This window comes from Choloepus didactylus, chromosome 3 (assembly GCF_015220235.1).
Source record: "Choloepus didactylus isolate mChoDid1 chromosome 3, mChoDid1.pri, whole genome shotgun sequence".
NCBI classification, from domain to species: domain Eukaryota; kingdom Metazoa; phylum Chordata; class Mammalia; order Pilosa; family Megalonychidae; genus Choloepus; species Choloepus didactylus.
Genome location: NC_051309.1, coordinates 94,533,896 through 94,551,981, shown reverse-complemented (window position 1 = coordinate 94,551,981; position 18,086 = coordinate 94,533,896). Strand labels below are relative to the sequence as shown.

Genomic DNA, 18,086 nt, shown 5'->3' with positions numbered 1-18,086 from the left:
GGTGGTGACTTCAACTGCAGCTGCTGTTCCAGATGTGGTATCATTGCTTGAGCAAATCAATACATCCTGTGGTACCTGGTATGCAGCTATTGATCTGGCAAATGCTTTTTCTCAATAGCTGCTAGAAAGGACCACCAGAAACAGTTTACATTCAGCTGGCAAGGCCAGCAGTATACCTTCACTGTCTTACCTCAAGGGTATATCAACTCTCCAGTCCTATGTCATAATATTGTCCGCAGGGACCTTGATTGTTTCTCCCTCCCACAGGACATCACATGGTCCATTATACTGATGATATTATGTTGACTGGACCTGTGAGCAAGAAGTAGCAACTACTCTAGACTTACTGGTAAGGCATTTGCGTGTTAGAGGATGGGTGATAAATACAACAAAAATATAGGGGCCTTCTACCTGTAAAATTTCTAGGTGTCCAGTGGGGTGGGGCATGTCGAGATATCCCTTCTAAGGTGAAGGATCAGCAGTTGCATCTGGCCCCTCCTATGACCAAAAAAGAGGCAAAACACCTAGTTGGCCTCTTTGGATTTTGGAGACAACATATTCCTCATTTGGGTGTACTACTCTGGTCCATTTACCAAGTGGACAGAAAAGCTTCTAGCTTTGAGTGAGGACTGGAACAAGATGAGGTTCTGCAACAGGTCCAGGCTGCTGTGCAAGCTGCTCTGCCTCTTGCACCATATGATCCAGCCAATGGTGCTGGAACTGTCAGTAGCAAATAGAAATGCTGTTTGGAGCCTTTGGCAGGCTCCTATAAGAGAATTACAATGCAGGCTCTTAGGATTTTGGAATAAAGCCTTACCATCCTTTGCAGATAACTACTCTCCTTTTGAGAAACAGCTTTTGGCCTCCTATTGGATCTTAGTAGAGACAGAACACTTAACCATGGGCCACCAAATCACCATGAGACCTGAATTGCCTATCATGAGCTGGGTGTTGTCTGACCTGCCAAGCCATAAAGTTGGGCATGCACAGCAGCACTCCATCATAAAATGGAAATGGTATATATAAGACAGGGCTTGAGTGGGTCCTGAAGGCCTAAGAAAGTCACATGAGGAAGTGGCTCAAATGCCCATGGACCCCTACTCCTGTCACATTACCTTCTTTTTCCCAGCCCAGAGCTTTGGCCTCTTGGGAAGTTCCTTACAATCAGTTGACTGAGGAACAGAAAACTCAGGCCTGATTTACACATGGTTCTGAATGATATGCAGGTACCACCCAAAAATGGACAGCGGCAGCACTGCATTTCTGGGATGTTCCTGAAGGACAGTGGTGAGACGAAATACTCCCAGTGGGTGGAACTTCGAGCAGTGCATCTGGTTGTTCATTATGCTTGGAAGGAGAACTGGCCAGAGGTGCATTTATATACTGATTCATGGGCTGTTGCTAATGGTTTGGCTGGATGGTCAGGGACTTGGAAGGAATGTGATTGGAAAACTGGTGACAAAGAAGTCTGCAGAAGAGGTATTTTGTTATGGCAGGCCTAGGAAATTAATACACTGACTAAAATGGAATTAAATTAAAAATAAATAAGAAACACATCAGAAAACTCCCAAATATTTGGAACTGCTTCTAAATAGCCATTGGTCAAAGAAGAAATTAGAAAGGAAAATTAGAAAAGATTTTGAGATACTGCTAAAGCAGAAATTAAAGAAAAGATACAGCTTTAAATGTTCACATTAGAAAAGAAGAAGGGAATCTTTTCCTTCCTCAGTTAATAAAGGTCTTCAATGGACACCTACATCTAACATCATATTTAATATTGGAAAACTGGGTGTTTTTCCTCTACAATCAGGAACATGGGAAGAATGTTTACTCTCCTCACTTCTATTCCACATTGTACTTGAAATCCTAGCCAGTTAAATAAGGAAAACAAACAACAAACAAAAACAAAAACAAAAACAAAAAAAAGGAAGGGAGGAAAAAAAGCACAATAATCAGGAAGATGCCATGTTTATGTACACAGAAAATCTTTAGAGAATACACAAAGGAAATAGCCTGATGAAATTAATAAGTGAATTTATCAAGGTTCCAGGATACAAAGTGAATATGTATGTATCAGTAGTATATACTGGAAATAAACAGGAAATGAAATTTTTTAAAATACTACTTACAATAGCACCAAAAACCATAAAAAGTTTAGGGATAAATGTTACAAAAGATATGCAAAGCTTTTTGGCTAAAAACTGAGAAATACTGCTGAGAGAAATTAAAGAAAATCTTTAAAAACTGAGAGTATTCCATGTTCGTGGACTGCAAGAAGCAGATGGAAGGTACTCATGTTAAATCTCCCTGAATTGATCTACAGACAACACAATCCCAATCAAATTCCCAACTGATTCTAAAATGATATGGAAATAAAAAGGATACCGAATAGTCAAAACAATCTTGTAATAGAGGAGCAAAATTGAAGGACTGATGGTATATGATTTCAAGACTTACTATCATCAAAAGATACTACTAAAAATGAAAAAATAAGAAAATATGAGAAAATATTCACAAGACATGTATCTGATAAGGACTTGAAACCAGAATATATATAGAAGTCCTATAACTCAACAATACAAATTAATGGGCAAAGGATTTGAACAGAGAGTTAACAAGAGAAGATATTCATTGGCCAATATGCACAGAAAAAGTGTTCAATACATTAGCCACTGATAAAATGCAAATTGAAAGCACCACTACACACCAACAAGAATGACAATACCAAATGTCAGAGAGCATGTGGAGTAACAGAATTCTCAAATATTGCTGAAGAGATTGTAAAATGGTACAACCACTTGGGAAAACTATCTGGAAATTTCTTAAAAATTTGAACATATACTTACCATATGAACTAGCAATTCCACTCCCAAGTGTTCACTTGTTTCAGTTTGCCAAAGCTGCCAAAATGCAATATACCAGAAATGGGTTGGCTTTTACGATGGTTTATTAGTTTACAAATTTGTGGTTCTAAGGCCATGAAAATGTCCAAATTTAGGCACCAACAGAAGGATACCATCTCTGAAGAAAGGCTGCTGGCATCTGGTACACCTCTGTCACATGAGAAGGCACATGACTGGCATCTGCTGGTCCTTCTCTCCCAGGTTTCTGACTTCAGTGGCTGTTTCAGCTTCTCAGGGGGTTTTATCTCTCTCCATCTTCTCTGGGTGTTCCTCTCTGAGCTCTCAGTTTTTCTTTTATCCTCTCATTAAGGACTCTAGTAAAAAAGATTAAGACCCACCTTGAATTGGGTGGGTCACATCTCAATTGAAACAATGTAATCAAAAGGTTCCACACACAAACAATAGGACTACACCCACAGGATGGATTAAAAGAACATGGCCTTTTCTAGGGTACTTAACAGCTCCAAACTAGCACATTACTCAAGAGAAAGAAAACATATATCCAGTAGTGTGCTGGTTTAACCACCAGCTACAAATGAACAAATGAATGAATGAATGAGTGATTTTTTTAAGGAAAGTCCTGATTTGTAGTATTGTCAGTTTCTGCAGTGTAAATACTCCCAACATGGACAATTTTATGCTACCACCACATCACTGAGCATGGAGATAGGAAGTGAGGCACACTATCAGCTCTAGTGAGTTGGTGCAAACCAGCTTCAGCATACCTATATCCAAAAAATATTCTTATCTCTGGTTTTATAAAAAAATAAAATAAAATAATTGGAAACAACCCAAATATCCAGCAACAGGAAAATGGATAAGCACATAATGTACTATTTTTTTTAATTTAAATTTGTACCTTTATTAGGAAAGGGCAACTCCTCCCAGGAGACCCACCCTGCAGATTTTGCTTACATTTCATTGTTAGGAACATCCTATGGCCACCCCTATCAACCATCTTTGGCCAAGGGCAATGAGATTCCTATGATTGGTTTTAAAGCAATCACAGATATTCCTTGTTGCTTTCCTTCCCTAGATAAAGTTCTCTCAGATGTCAACTGAAAAAAACTGAGGTTCTGATGGCAGGGACGAAGAAAGTCGGTGGGAATGGATGTTTGACACACAATGACTGCTACAAGAATCAAAATCAAGTCTGTACGCCAGAGGTAAAGATAGATGATAAAGACTGAGACTGTATAACTTGGCAAAAACTGGAGTGGCCAATGACTGTTACTAAATATACAAATATAAAAATGTTTTTGCATGTGGGAAAGCAAATGAATGTCAACCATGTAGAGAGTTGAAAAAGGGATGCTATTCAGGAAAAAAAATAATCAAAGCAAACTGGAGTCTATGGTCAACAGTAACATTGTAATATACCTCCATTAAATGTAACAAAGGCAATACGCCAATGCTAAATGTATATGAGAGGGGGATATAGAGGAGAAATACGGGATTCTTGGTAGTGGTGTTATTTGCTGTCCTTACTATTATATTGTATTGTATGACATGTTAGTTTTCTTTTTATCATTTTTTTTTATTATTTCTAAAAAAAAAAACAATTTTTCTTGTAGTAATTAATATGTTCAAGTGCTGATTGTGGTGATAAATGTACAACTTTATGATGATACCATGAACAACTGATTGTACACAGTAGATAAATATATGGTATATGAATATAACTCTGTAAAATTGTAGGAAAATATATATATAGGAGTAAAAGTGTTGGAGAAAACATGGTAAGAGGGATGTACCTATCTACTGTTGATGAGCAGGTAGAATGGTGTAGCCTTTCTAAAGGTCAGTGTGGTTGTTCCACAAAAAGTTAAGTATGTGGGGACGATAAGGTCCTGCAACCTCATTATGGGGTATGTTATTTGAAGATCTGAGAGCAGAGACATTAATGGACATTTGCAAACTGGTGTTCATGGAGACAGTAATCATGATTTGCAAAGGGTGGAGGTGACCTAAGGGTACACTAACTGAAGAACGGCTTGGTGTACTGTGGTGTACACATACAGTGGAACATTAAGCAACTACAAGAAGGAGTGAAGCTATGAGACACACAACAAGGTGAATGGATCCTGTACACAGTATTTGAGTGAAGTACACCAGAAATAAAGGCAAACACTTTAATGCCTCACCAATATGGACTAACTACAATGTGTAAACTCAGAATTGAATCTTAGAACATAGCCTAATGTGGACATAATTATTGTAATAGTCCCTAGATTGTAAGCTCTTACAGCAGTTAACTCTATTCCTGAATTGTAATGCCTATCTCTAAACTTTGAGATGCTGATCCCTTAGTGTATAACCTGATTGGTCTCTGGAACAATGCGTATCTCTGAGACACCTGAAACTCAGAGCTAGAGCTTGGCAGATATGAATGTCAGTATTAGTGCATACAGCCACTGTTAAAAAAAAAAAAAAAAAAAAAAAAGGTGAAAAGAGCCCAGACTTCAATTAGTGATATGAATGAAGCAGGTCTGGTTAAGACTAGGGCAAACCGGGCCAAAGGGTAAAGGTCGAAATTGACTGTGTTTTAAAACTTTAAATTTCATATGAGACCAAGGGAAGAAATGTCTATTTGGTACAGGATCTATATTTTCCAAACAGTACAACTCTACAGTCGGTTTGTTCAAACACCACAATTACATGGAACTTTGAATAGGAAGCGAGATACGGTAGGTTAGTATAGGCTGGAGTGAAATAGTGACACATCCCAAAGTAATTTGGGCAGTTAATAAAAAATATATTTACAGCCTCCCCCCCAACCCAGCCCCGAAGAGTTGGGGGAAGGTGCAGAGGTGTTGGACTTCCTCACCTGGACTGGTGTTGATGTTGTCACAAACACTGGGACTGGCGGTTTGATGTGCTAAGCTCTCGGTCATGGGACTTGCCCTTATGGGGTTCGTTGCTGCGGAGGAGAGGCTAAACTTGCATATGGTTGTGCCTAAGAGTCTCCCCCTGAGTACCTCTTTGTTGCTCAGATGTCACCCTCTCTCTCTCTAATTGAGCCACCTCGACGGGTGAACTCACTGCCCTCCCCCCTACGTGGGACCCGACTCCCAGGGGTGTAAATCTCCCTGGCAATGCAGGATATGACTCCCGGGGATGAATATGGACCCAGCATCGTGGGACTGAGAGTATCTTCTTGACCAAAAGGGGGATGCAAAATGAGACGAAATAGTTTCAGTGGCTGAGAGATTTCAAATGGAGTCAAAAGGTCACTCTGGTGGACATTCTTATGCACTACATAGACAACACCTCTTAGGTTTTAATGTATTGGAATAGCTAGAAGTAAATACCTGAAACTACCACACTCCAACCCAGCAGTCTGGACTCTTGAAGACAATTATATAATAATGTAGATTACAAGGGGTGACAGTGTGATTGTGAAAACCTTGTGGATCACACTCCCTTTATCTAGTGTATGGATGGATGAGTAGAAAAATGGGGACAAAAACTAAATGACAAATAGGGTGGGATGGGGGGACGGTTTGGGTGTTCTTTTTTCACTTTTATTTTTTATTCTTATTCTGATTCTTTCTGATGTAAAGAAAATGTTCAGAAATAGAGTGTGGTGATAAACGCATAACTATATGATCATACTGTGAACCGTTGATTGTATACCATGGATGACTGTATGGTATTTGAATATATTTCAATAAAACTGAATTAAAAAAAAAATCAAGCCTGTAGACACTCAAGTTTTGTGGAAAGGTGATGGCAGAATAGTTCTACAGCTCCTAAGGGTCTGCTCATATGAAACAAATTTAAATAGGTTGGACAGAAACCTTAGAGCATTAACTTCAACCAGCAGAAAGGCAAATTATTCCCAGCAGGTATTAAGGCACGGAGAGATGACTGTGATTGTTTTAGCAAAGGCACAGCCACAAAATCGACAAAACCTAATACAGGGCCTCATTAGTTGCTCTGTTATAGTTCTAAGAATATTCTGTACACTAACCTTTCTGGCTTCCCAGTCTTATTTTTATATAAACACGTTGGCTACAGAAACCAGTGAGGAAGGTGTAAGTGAAGGTATGAGGAAAATTTTCCGCACAGTAACTAGAGTTAACAGCAAACTTCAGCGACATGTCTCCTTTCCTTCACCTGTTCTTCACTCCTCGTCCCCATTTTAATGTTCTTGTTATTTTCTCTTCGCCGAGAAGGGTAAAATGCCATTCCAGGTGATGAATTGAAGACTGGCAATTCTTGAGGGGCCCTCCTGCATAAAAACGAGGAGATGCCACGTGAGCACTCTATCCCGCCATCTCTGGTCACATCAAGGTAACTTACTGCTCCTGGATGGACGAACCTTACAGAGCTGCACGCTACCGATAACCAGAGGCAGGTGAAGCCGGACCGTGGGCCGTTCCATTCTCGCACAGCCGGGCGGGGAGAGGGCCGGGTGCCTGGATCCGGCCTGCGGCGTCGCCCGGGCACCTTCGTTGGCCGCACCCTTACGGCCCGAGGGAGGGGGCACGGGGGAAGGCAGCACCGAGTCCCTTCGGGCGCCCGGAGGAAAAACGGCGAAGCGCAGGGGCGGGACACAGGGCGGTGCGAGTGACCCGGTTCTGGCCAGGCCTCCGAGCCTGGGGAGTGGGCCGCAGTGGGCGACGCCGGGCAACGGCGATCCGCTCGGCGCTGCCGCCATCGTCTCCGACTCACCCGGACTTCCCCCGCGGCCGCGCTGGCTTCGCGTTTCCCTTCCGGCCGCTCACAGAGATCCGGGCTGGGCGCGGTGGGCGAGCGCGCCGCGGGGCTGCACCGAGGGCGGGGAGGCCGGACGAAGAGGAAAAAAAGCCGTAATGTACTGTTGATACGATTGAATGCTATTCAGCAATGTAAAGGAATGAACTATTGATAATACAATAACCTAAACAAACTTCAGAAACATTATGAGCAAAAAACAAACAAAAAAAGATGCAAAATGGTATACTGTATGATTCCATTCATTTGTATAACGTTCTGAATTAGGCGAAACTAATTTAAGGTGATAGAATAATTGCCTCTGGTGGTGGGGGCAGGGCAGAGAGCAATCAGCTGCAAAGAGGCATAATACAGCTTTCTGGGGTAAAGGAAATACTCTATATTTTAATAGCGGTGTGGGTTACATGTGTGTACACATTTGTTAAAACTCATCAAACTTTACACTGAAGATATGTGTAATCACCCTAGATAAAGTACGTTTCAATAAAAAAAACTTTAAAATTTAGTTTTGCTTTTGTTATTTTTTGTCAATCAAGGTTTTCATAAAAAGTTGGGAAAATATGTCTAGGTAGATAATATATTAAAATGTTTTAAAATATACAGAAAACATAAAGGACTAGCCTTGGATACAATGTTAAAATATTAAGTCAGTTGGAATATATGAAAATTTTAAATCAATTTTGAAAGTTTTAGGGCTTAGTTATCATGAAATAAGTGGGGTAGGGGGAGAATGAGAATAGGTTTGCCAGAATTTCTAATATACTACATTTTTTATGCTAAGTGTTTTTATTTTTCTTTGGATAGGATAATGTCTGTGTTTTGAGTAAAGTCACAAATATTGAAGTATTGGATACTAAAGCAAAGTGCAATTCAAGAATTTTCAAACAGAGCTATTCTTATAGACATTGTTTTATTTGTTTATAGACATAAGTATACACAAGACTGTGGAAATATAACAAAGAAGTTCACCCTCTGCTCAACTGTCTGAGAGCCTTGGCTCCCCAAATATGCATTTTCTTTTTAACCTTTGCCAAATGAATCTTCCTTTCCAGCTCATCAAAGAAGTGTATTGGTCAAGGTTAACAAAAAACAGCATGAACTTATATTTAGATGAACTTTTAAGAGGTACTTGCAATTAAATGTTATAACTACTATGGTTACAAGTGGCTTTGTTAGATTACAGAGGGAGACAGTCTTGAAGTGTTCTTCAAACATGGATCACATTCAAAACATTTTTTTTTCAAATTGGTATCTCTTAACTCCCTTAAACACATGAGCATTTGAAGTGCCATGTGATACCTCTCAAGTTGTTTTATATTCATTTATGCTTTTCAAAGCATTATTTTTGAGTAATTACTCATTATGCAAATGTTCTCCCGAGCCTGCCCCTTACAGGAAGTTAAAGCAAAAAAATAATTGTGGCCAGACTATTTACTTTAGGGTTTTCACTTAACCATATCACATTTTAAAATACTTTTTCCTAGAGCTGTACATGTATTTCTTTTCCCCCAGCTCCCCTTCCTGTACCATCATTCAAAGATTGTATTAATCTGTCAGTATTAGAATTTTTTCAAACAGAGAAATTATATAATAGATTTTGATGAAAACATAAACAAGCTGGGTAATTTGATACTGGCTTAAAATATTATCCACATTATTTTTTTATGTAAGAAATGTACAATGTTTACACTGGAAGTTTTTGCCTTAGCAAAACACTTCAGGCAGCCATATTCTCCACATCCTTTTACATGAAAAGAAATGAGTTGCCAGTGCTCCTTAGTCTGCGCTTCAGCCTTGCTCCCTTACCATCTGGTTTTGACCTGTGGGAAGCGGCATATCGGGAGGCCAGTGATGGGAAAGGAGAACAGTCAGGGTATTAATCCCCTCGCTCCCTCCCTGTTTTGCTGTGGTTTGGGTGATGGTTGCCAAAACCTATCACACAGCCCTTGTCAGGCAGCCCCAGGCTTGACAATACTATTCCCTCCCTTGACCCTTCAGGCCTATAAGTGGTAATAGCTTCTCAGTTTCATGAACCTCACCATCCCTGGCTGTTTTCCTACCCCTGTCCATTCCACTGAAGAGTCCTTTCATAAATGTCTCTTCAGGTACCTCTTTTGAAGAGTGCCATCTGTTTCCTCCTAGGACACTAACTGACAGTGATTGGTCCTGGGCATGATCCCAGGAAACAGACCCTCAGAGTGGATTCCAGATCAGTTGCCATGAGCCCCAGATAAGCTCCTCAACAATAGGAAATACGACAGGGGAAAGCTATGGCATACAAAGGCATTATGTTTACTCAGATTGTCACCAGTGGTAGGGATGAGTACAAGTGAAGAGCAAGGCTTGGAAGATGGAGGGGCTGGACACTCATTGCTATTGCTTCTGCTGTGGTAACAAATCTATGGGGGTGGGTCATATAGATACTTATGCCTTTCTTAACTTAGAAAAACAAAAACATAAACTAAAAGTCTTGAACTCCCAAATCAAGGTTTGGGAGGAGAATCAGAATGCTCTGTGTCGCCCTTAAAGAAAGTCCTTATTTCTTGTAAATGTAAGGAAGAAATGGCTAAGTATCGTACCCAAGATGTGAAAATATAGGTTCAGAATTGCAAAACCAGTTACATAAGCAACGTTACCAAGTTATGCTAACATAGAAGAGGAACATTTGGGCAGAATCAAACCATCCTGAGAACTCTAAAACCCTCAGTCCTGCTGAGCCTTCCTTGTCAGCTGCAGCAGGCTTTCACTTTCTGTCAGGGAGCAGACTTGCCCCACATAGAATAATCTCAGAGGCTTCACCTATGTCAATTTCCTTCAAGAGAGGACCCCAAGTCTCCACAAGATCTGCCTACTACTTCTGCCTGCCAGGCCCATCAGAGATCCCAGAATGGTCCAAATGGAGAAGGTCTGCTCCAGGAGAAGATAGCATAGATGCTGAGTCATAGGATTTCACTAATTTGTAATGGCAATTCTGGAGATCTTGCATGGAAGTAGATTCCAAGAGTGTTCAAGCTAGGAGAATGAAATGGGCCAAATCCATCTTTATGGGTACACATACCTGGGATTTTGGATTTAATGTATTGCTTCAAGCACTTGGCAATGGTGCTAACAGTTTGCTGGGTTGCTAAGTGAAACATTGATTTAATGGTTGCCTATAGTCAATATCGCTGAGATACCCAGAACATCTCTGGCATATTGTAGGGAGAAGAGTGCTGGCCTAAGGCTGTGAGAATATTGGAGTGAACCTGTTATGTTCAACCCATTCAGCCACTCTCTAATAAAACTGTTCAGAGGTCCAGGGGGACACCTCCTTTCCTAAGACATTAAGAAATTCATTAGTGAAGGAAATAAGGAATTGAGGCTTGAAATGAACAGAGTTTTAATGTGGAATAATAGAAATGTTTTGATAATGGATGGTAGTGATGGTAGCACAACATTGTGAACATAATTAACAGCACTGGAATATATATATATCTGAATGTGGTTACAATAGGAAATGTTAGGTTGTATATATGGTAACAATATAAACATTTAAAAAAAAATCTATGGAACTGCACAGCACAAACAGTGAGCCCTAATTTAAACCATGGACTATAGTTAACAGCACAAATATAAAATGTGCTTTCATCAATTGTAAGAAATATACCACACCAATGCAAGGTGTTCAAAATAGAGGGTATAAGGGAATCCTGTATTTTATGCATGATTGTTCTGTAAACCCACAATTTCTCTAATAAAAAAGAAAACAGTTGGTATTAATTAAAATGTCAATGTAAAAAAAAGCATGACAACCAAGTGAATTACTCACTTCTGGATTGGATCCTGTAAGGGAAAAAAGTTGTTACAAAGAACATTATTGGGATGAATAAATCAAAATGAGTCCTCTAGATTACGTAAAAGTAATGTCAATGTTGTATTTCTTGAATTCAATCCTTGTATTACGGAAGTGTAAAAGAATAACCCTATACTTAGGAAATACACACTAAAGTATTTGGGAGTAAAGGGAAAAGATTTATTTTTCAAAAAAATTATTTGAAAAATATTATGTATATGGAGAGAGAGAATGAGAAAGCACATGTGGCAAAATGTAAAATATTGATAAATATATATAAAGTGCATTCTTTTTTTTAAATTTTATTGAAATTGTTCACATACTATACAATTATCCAAAGATCCAAAGTATACAATCAATTGCCCCAGTACCCTCATATAGCTGTACATCCATCACAATTAATTTTTGTTCAATTCTTAGAACATTTTCATTACTCCAGATAAGAAATAAAGACAAAGAAGAGGGAAAAAAAAGAAAGAAAGACAAGGAAACTCAAATTCTCCCATATCCTTAACCAATCCCCCTCCATTGTTGACTCATAGTATTGGTATATGAAAGAATGTTGAAATACAACTAACTGTAGTATATAGTTTGCAGTAGGTATATATATTTTTCCCTATATGTCCCTCTATTATTAACTTCTAGTTGTAGTGTCATTTGTTTTGGTTCATGGAAGAGATTTCTAATATTTGTGCAGTAAATCACGGACATTGCCCACCACAGTATTCAGATTTCTACATTCCCATCTTTTGACCTCCAACTTTCCTTCTGGTGACATACCTGACTCTGAGCTTCCCCTTTCCACCACATTTACACACCGGTCAGCACTGTTAGTTATTCTCACAATGTGCTACCATCACCTATTGCAAGGTTGACATTCATTTGTTCAAATGACATTCATTTGTTCTCCCTCATGTAAAAACATATTTGTACATTTTGTCACAATTGTTGAACACTCTAGGTTTCACTGAGTTACACAGTCCCAGTTTTTATCTTTCCTCTTTTCTTCTGGTGTCCCATACGCTCCTAACCTTCCTCTTTCAACCATACTCATAGTTATCTCTGTTCAGTGTACTTACATTGCTGTGCTACTATCACCCAAAATTGTGTTCCAAATCTCTCACTCCTGTCTTCTCCTATCAGTCTGTAGTGCTCCCTTTAGTATTTCCTGTAGGGCGGGTGTCTGGTTCACAAAGTCTGTCATTGTCTGTTTGTCAGAGAATATTTTAACTCTCTCTCATATTTGAAGGACAGTTTTGCTGGATATAGGATACTTGGTTGGCAGTTTTTCTCTTTCAGTATCTTAAATGTATCACACCACTTCCTTTTTGCCTCCATGGTTTCTGCTGAGAAATCCGCACATAGTCTTAGCAAGCTTCCTTTGTATGTGATGGATTGCTTTTCTCTTGCTGCTTTCAGGATTCTCCCTTTGTCTTTGACATTTGATAATCTGATTACTAAGTGTCTTGGCATAGGCCTATTCAGATCTATTCTGTTTGGAATACGCTGCGCTTCTTGGATATGTAATTTTATGTCTTTCATAAGAGATGGGAAATTTTCATTGATTATTTCCTCTATTATTGCTTCTGCCCTCTTTCCCTTCTCTTCTCCTTCTGGGATACCAATGGCATGTACATTCTTGTATTTTGTTTCATTCTTAAGTTCCTGGAGACGTTGCTCATATTTTTCCATTCTTTTCTCTACCTTTTCTTTTGTCTGTAAGCTTTCAGGTGTTTTGTTCTCCAGTTCCTGAGTGTTTTCTTCTGCCTCTTGAGATCTGCTGTTGTATGTTTCCATTATGTCTTTCATCTGTTGTGTTGTGCCTTTCATTTCCCTAAATTCTGCCAGTTACTTTTTAAACTTTTGATTTCTGCCTTACCACTATCTATATAAGGGCATCTACATTTCTTCCACAAAACAGAAGGAAGTTTTCTTTATAGCCTTTATCTGTTTTGCCATATCTTCTCTAAACTTTTTGAATTGATTTAGCATTAGTTGTTTAAATTCCTGTATCTCAGTTGAAGTGTAAGTTTGTTCCTTTGACTGGGCCATAACTTCATTTTTCTTAGTGTAGGTTGCAGTTTTCTGTTGTCTAGGCATCTGACCTCCTAGGCCACCCCAATCAGGTTTTCTCGGACAAGAACAAGCTCAGGTCACAGAAGGAGGAAATATTCAGTATCTGATTTCCCTGATGGTGTGTCTTAGAGGATTGACACACCCTGTGTTTTTCTGCCCAAAAGGTGGCACCTGTCAGCCTGTCACTCTGGGCTGGTGTAAGGGGATGTGGCCCATGACTCTCCTCCCTCAGGCTCTGGGGTCTGGTTCTGAATGTAAGGCAGGTAGTAGAGCTGGGCCCCTCCTCTTTCCTCTTGGAAAGCTATGTCCCCTAGAGAGAGGTCATTTGCATACAAATAGATTCTTTGTTTCTCTGATTCTGCTATCTCCACCCTTGTCTGGGTCAGAGTGCTGCAAGTTTTAAAAGGCTGAGGCTTTCTCTACTGCAAAGCACTGTGAGCTGAAAATGGCTGAGGCTTTCTCCACAGAGCCACCCAGGTTGAAAGAGAGAGAAAAAAAGACAGATTCACCCATTGGTCAGAGATAGCACCCAATCCTTTGGGCTCCCCATTCTGAGACAGATACGTCCCCTGACTCTCCCAAGGTCAGTCGTCACCAAAAGCCTCTGTCGGCTTGTTGGGGATTCGCTGTCTGTATTGAGCAGTTAACATTAAAACCCCAGTTGGAGCTGGGCTGAGGTACAGTAGCTTGTTCAGAGAGTTCTGTTCTCTAGCACTGGGAGGAGTCCATGAGGGAGGGGCTCTCGGCTTTTGGTGCAGGTCCGCAGTTTTTACTTAGAGATTTTATGCTGCAATCTTGGGCATTCCTCCCAATTCAGGTTGGTGTATGATGAGTGGACAGTCACGTTTGTCTCCCCACAGTTATTCCAGGTTATTTAGTAATTTTTCTGTTGTTTATGAATTGTTCCAGGGGGACTAACTAGCTTCCACTCCTCTCTATGCCACCATCTTAGCTCCGCCTAAAGTGTATTCTTGGGTTCTCTGGAAAGGAAGGAAGGAAGGAAGGAAGGAAGGAAGGAAGGAAGGGAGGAAGGAAAGAAAGAAAGAAAAGAAATTCATTAGTGAAAAGGCAGCACCAGCATCTTTGAAAAGCAGGTTCTGGTTTGCTACTGGGTCCGGTAGAGACTGAATGCAAAAACATGAGACACCAAGAAACTATGTAACTTGAGCTTTTTGTCATGAACTAGATGTTATCTGTTCCACAAACATAAAGTTGGGCTTGTATAGCATCATCCTATTACTAAAGGGAAATGGTCTATGAGACCAAAGATGAGCAAATTCAGAAGAAACAAGTAAATTGCATAAGCAAAAAGCTCAACTTCCATGGTACATACTCTTGCTGTGTAGCTACTGCTCCCTCAATACCCACTTATGGCCTCTCAAGGAGTTTCCTATGACCAGTTAACAAAGGAAGGAAACTAGCATGGGCTTAGTTTATAGTCTGCAAAATATGCTGGCATGAGGCAGAAATGGTTGGCTAATCTGTTACAACCCCTCTGGGGTGGCCTTGAGATGTAGTGGTGAAGGGAAATCCCCCCAGTGGGCAGAAGTTCAGGCAATATATTTGGTTGTACACTTTGAGTGGAAATTCAGCCCTATTCTTATTTATGGGCAGTTAGTTAACTATTTGCTAGCTGGTTAGGAACTTGGAAAAAAGAAGATCAATTATGGCACCAGCTGGAGGATTCTACCTTCCAGGTTTGAGGTGCAATTGACACCTTAAACTGGAATGAATATAAAGTACCATTTCTCCCATCACTGGAATTCAAGCGCCCAGAAACCAAGGTTTGAGGAAGGAAAGGCCCACTTTCACTCCCATAACCAGTAGAACCCATTTAAGGAATTTTTGCTTCCCTTCCCTGAGAGGGAAGTCCTAGCACCTAAGGAAGGAAAGTGTACATCAAACTATAAGTGGAAACTTCTCCCTGGTCAGCTTTGGCTCTTTATGATGAATAACAGCTAGAGAAAGGGATTACTTAAGTGGTTAGATGCTTGATCTTGATTACTAAGGGACTGTAGGGTGGCTGCTACGCATTGGGGGTAAGAATGACTCTGTCAAGAGCCAACGGGTTCACTGGAAGTCTCTTACTTTGATTAACACAACACAATAAAGACAGGAACACTAAGGATGTAGAACCCTTGGGAATCAAGTTTTGAACAACCCCTCCAGATGAGGGGAACATAGAAAGAGTGACAGAAGAAGGATGCTGTGATTATCAAGTCAGATTTTTTGACTAGCTATAGGAGGAGCTGAATAGCCTGCAACTATTCATCTCAATTATTATTTTCTCGCCCTTTTCCCTTGTGTTTGGTGGTCATGAAAATATGCCCCTCAGACCTCTATTTGCAGGTGATCAACAGCCTCAGCTACTGCACTCTGAAATCTATCAAGGCACTCACTCTGTGGCCACATTTCTCACAAGCTGCTCCTGGCCAAGGGTTGAGCACAGCAGGGGTTCAAGGGCAAGCTCATTCCTGGGAGACATGGAACAACTCTAAAAGGTGGCTTTGGCTCAGAGACTCCCCAACAGCTTTGCTAAACCTTTATTATACTGTGGGTCAGTCCAGGACTTTTCCTACCCAAACTTCCTTCCTTCCCTTTCTCCTTCCACAGGGGTTGAGATTGTTTTCCCTCACAGTCTTTTATCCCAGTAAATCTCTTGCATGTTTAATTTTATGTTGGAACCAACACACCAGCTGTTATATAAGGAATGCTCGTGGCAGCTAATGTTATAACTAGACTCCAAAAAGGAGTGTGAGTTGATTGACAACCCCTCTTGATGTCATGGTAGCCAGTGGGACTTTGTGCTTCCCCTCTGTTGGAAACACTAGTTTTTCTATCTAAGCAAGGAATAAAAATGGCTGCTGAGTGGGAAAGGCGTGGACTCTTGTGGTCATTCTCTGTTTTTCCCCCCAGACCCATTTACTGGCCTTTTCCCAGAGCTTTGCCCTCAAGAGGCTGCCTGTTCCAACTGCATTGCCCTGGATCCCTCACCTTCTTGGTTCCAGTTTAATCTGGCTGATGAAAGATAACAGCAGGGGAACAAAGGCTGGGAGAAAAGAGACCCCCTTCAGCAGTTTTGGCAGTAGCAGCATTTCTCTACAGCAATGGCTGCTTGTAGTTCAGTGACATCCTGATAATCTGGCTGGAACAGCATGACTTGTGAGAGAGCGTGTAAAGAACAAAAGAACACGGCTGTTCTTTAGATGATCACTCTTTTTTGAGGTATGTGATGGTTAAATTCATGTGTCAACTTGGAACCCTGACTAAAAGGTAAAGCTTCAAAACTCTGGAAATAACCATTAATTGAAGTGAGGGTGGGTCCTTGGCATTCCAGATAAACAATTTTTCTACTTCAAGTGTTTTGCAATAGCTGGCTGCTGATAAAATCTATACTTACCTTGAAGTACATACAGGACTTACCCTCCTTCCCCAAAAGAACCATTCATGCATTAATACCCAATAAGATTACTGTATTTTTATTTAATTTAGTTTAGCCCCATCCTGTTGCTATTAAAGAATTTGAGACAGCTTACAAAAACACACAAATAGGGAAAAACTAAATAGATGAGCAAATCTCTATGAAAGGGAAATAAGGGTAGGAAAATAAAATAAAATCAAGGGAAAGTTTAGTACATGAAAAAATCCAAGCCATAAATTACTATGCTTTTACTAAATTTGGGCAACGAATGTCTCTAAACTTTCTGGTAGCTGAAAAAGGGGAGAAACATTATCAGCTACAGGGTTCACAGAATGTATAAGTTTAAAATAAATCAGTTGCCCAGGAGACACAGCATTTCCTAAAACTGAGGGCAGTTTCTCTATGGATCCACATAAAGTACATTACAGATTATGTCCTTCACAAAATTCCCTACAATAGATATAATAGTGCATTTCATTTCATATGTAACTATTTCCTGTAACTTCCCTAAATGTATGCACTAGAAGTTATTTTATTTTATTAAGGTCAGAGAGTGTAGCCAAAGTTCATAGCACATAGACAGTCTATTTAGTAGGAAGGTACCTTAAAACACCTAGAAAAAATTAATAAACCACAGAACTATTGTTAAAAATTAGAAGAGAATTCAAGTTTGTATTCTTATGATATAATCTGATAATGTGAAGGGTAGAGATTTGGTGTTGCTAGCTAAAGGCAGATCCATATGCTTTGATCAATTAAACAGTGGGAGATAGGTTTGACAGCACCTATGAAAGTTAAGAAGCTCAACCAAGACACAAGTCTCACCAGTTGATCATCTTATCTCTGTAAGAGGTAGAGTGAAGATTTATAAGAAAGAGCCAAGATTTAACATAAATCTTGTAATGACATAATTACTACAAATATTCCTTTACTCATTTCCATTCATTTCCAATTTACGTTCTCTAAGAACCTTTTTGGGTGAAAGTTGAACTGACACAATGGGTTTCCAAAGGGTGTGGTGTTTCCTTTCTTTTTTCTTTACTCCAGCATTAAATGATTACCTATTACAGTTCAAGCACTGTGTTGGGACTGGGAATACAATGATGGGAAGACATAATTATTACCCTAAAAGCCT

At 39.9% G+C, this 18,086-nt stretch overlaps 1 protein-coding gene across 2 annotated transcripts; it reads right to left on the bottom strand.

The window, feature by feature from the left end:
* Positions 1-3,037: 3,037 nt before the first annotated feature.
* On the bottom strand, positions 3,038-7,569 carry LOC119528716 (basic proline-rich protein-like). 2 transcript variants are annotated; one of them, XM_037829001.1, is made up of 3 exons: positions 7,228-7,569; positions 7,023-7,137; positions 3,038-3,217 (listed from the first exon to the last, which is right to left on the bottom strand). In XM_037829001.1, exons 1-2 carry the CDS (start codon positions 7,564-7,566, stop codon positions 7,060-7,062), a joined length of 417 nt encoding a protein of 138 aa, XP_037684929.1. In that variant the 5' UTR covers positions 7,567-7,569; the 3' UTR covers positions 3,038-3,217; positions 7,023-7,059. The 2 variants fall into 2 exon arrangements, with proteins under 2 accessions (XP_037684929.1, XP_037684927.1); XM_037828999.1 differs by lacking the exon at positions 3,038-3,217 and having other exon boundaries at positions 6,714-7,137.
* Positions 7,570-18,086: the final 10,517 nt, after the last annotated feature.

What these genes read in the sequence shown, in the direction of transcription:
- LOC119528716 (XM_037829001.1), bottom strand. Translation starts at nt 7,566, where the DNA reads ATGGCGGCAGCGCCGAGCGGATCGCCGTTGCCCGGCGTCGCCCACTGC. An exon ending in GTAGCGTGCAGCTCTGTAAG is followed by an intron (nt 7,138 to 7,227) that starts GTTCGTCCATCC and finishes GTTTTTATGCAG; the next exon opens with GAGGGCCCCTCAAGAATTGC.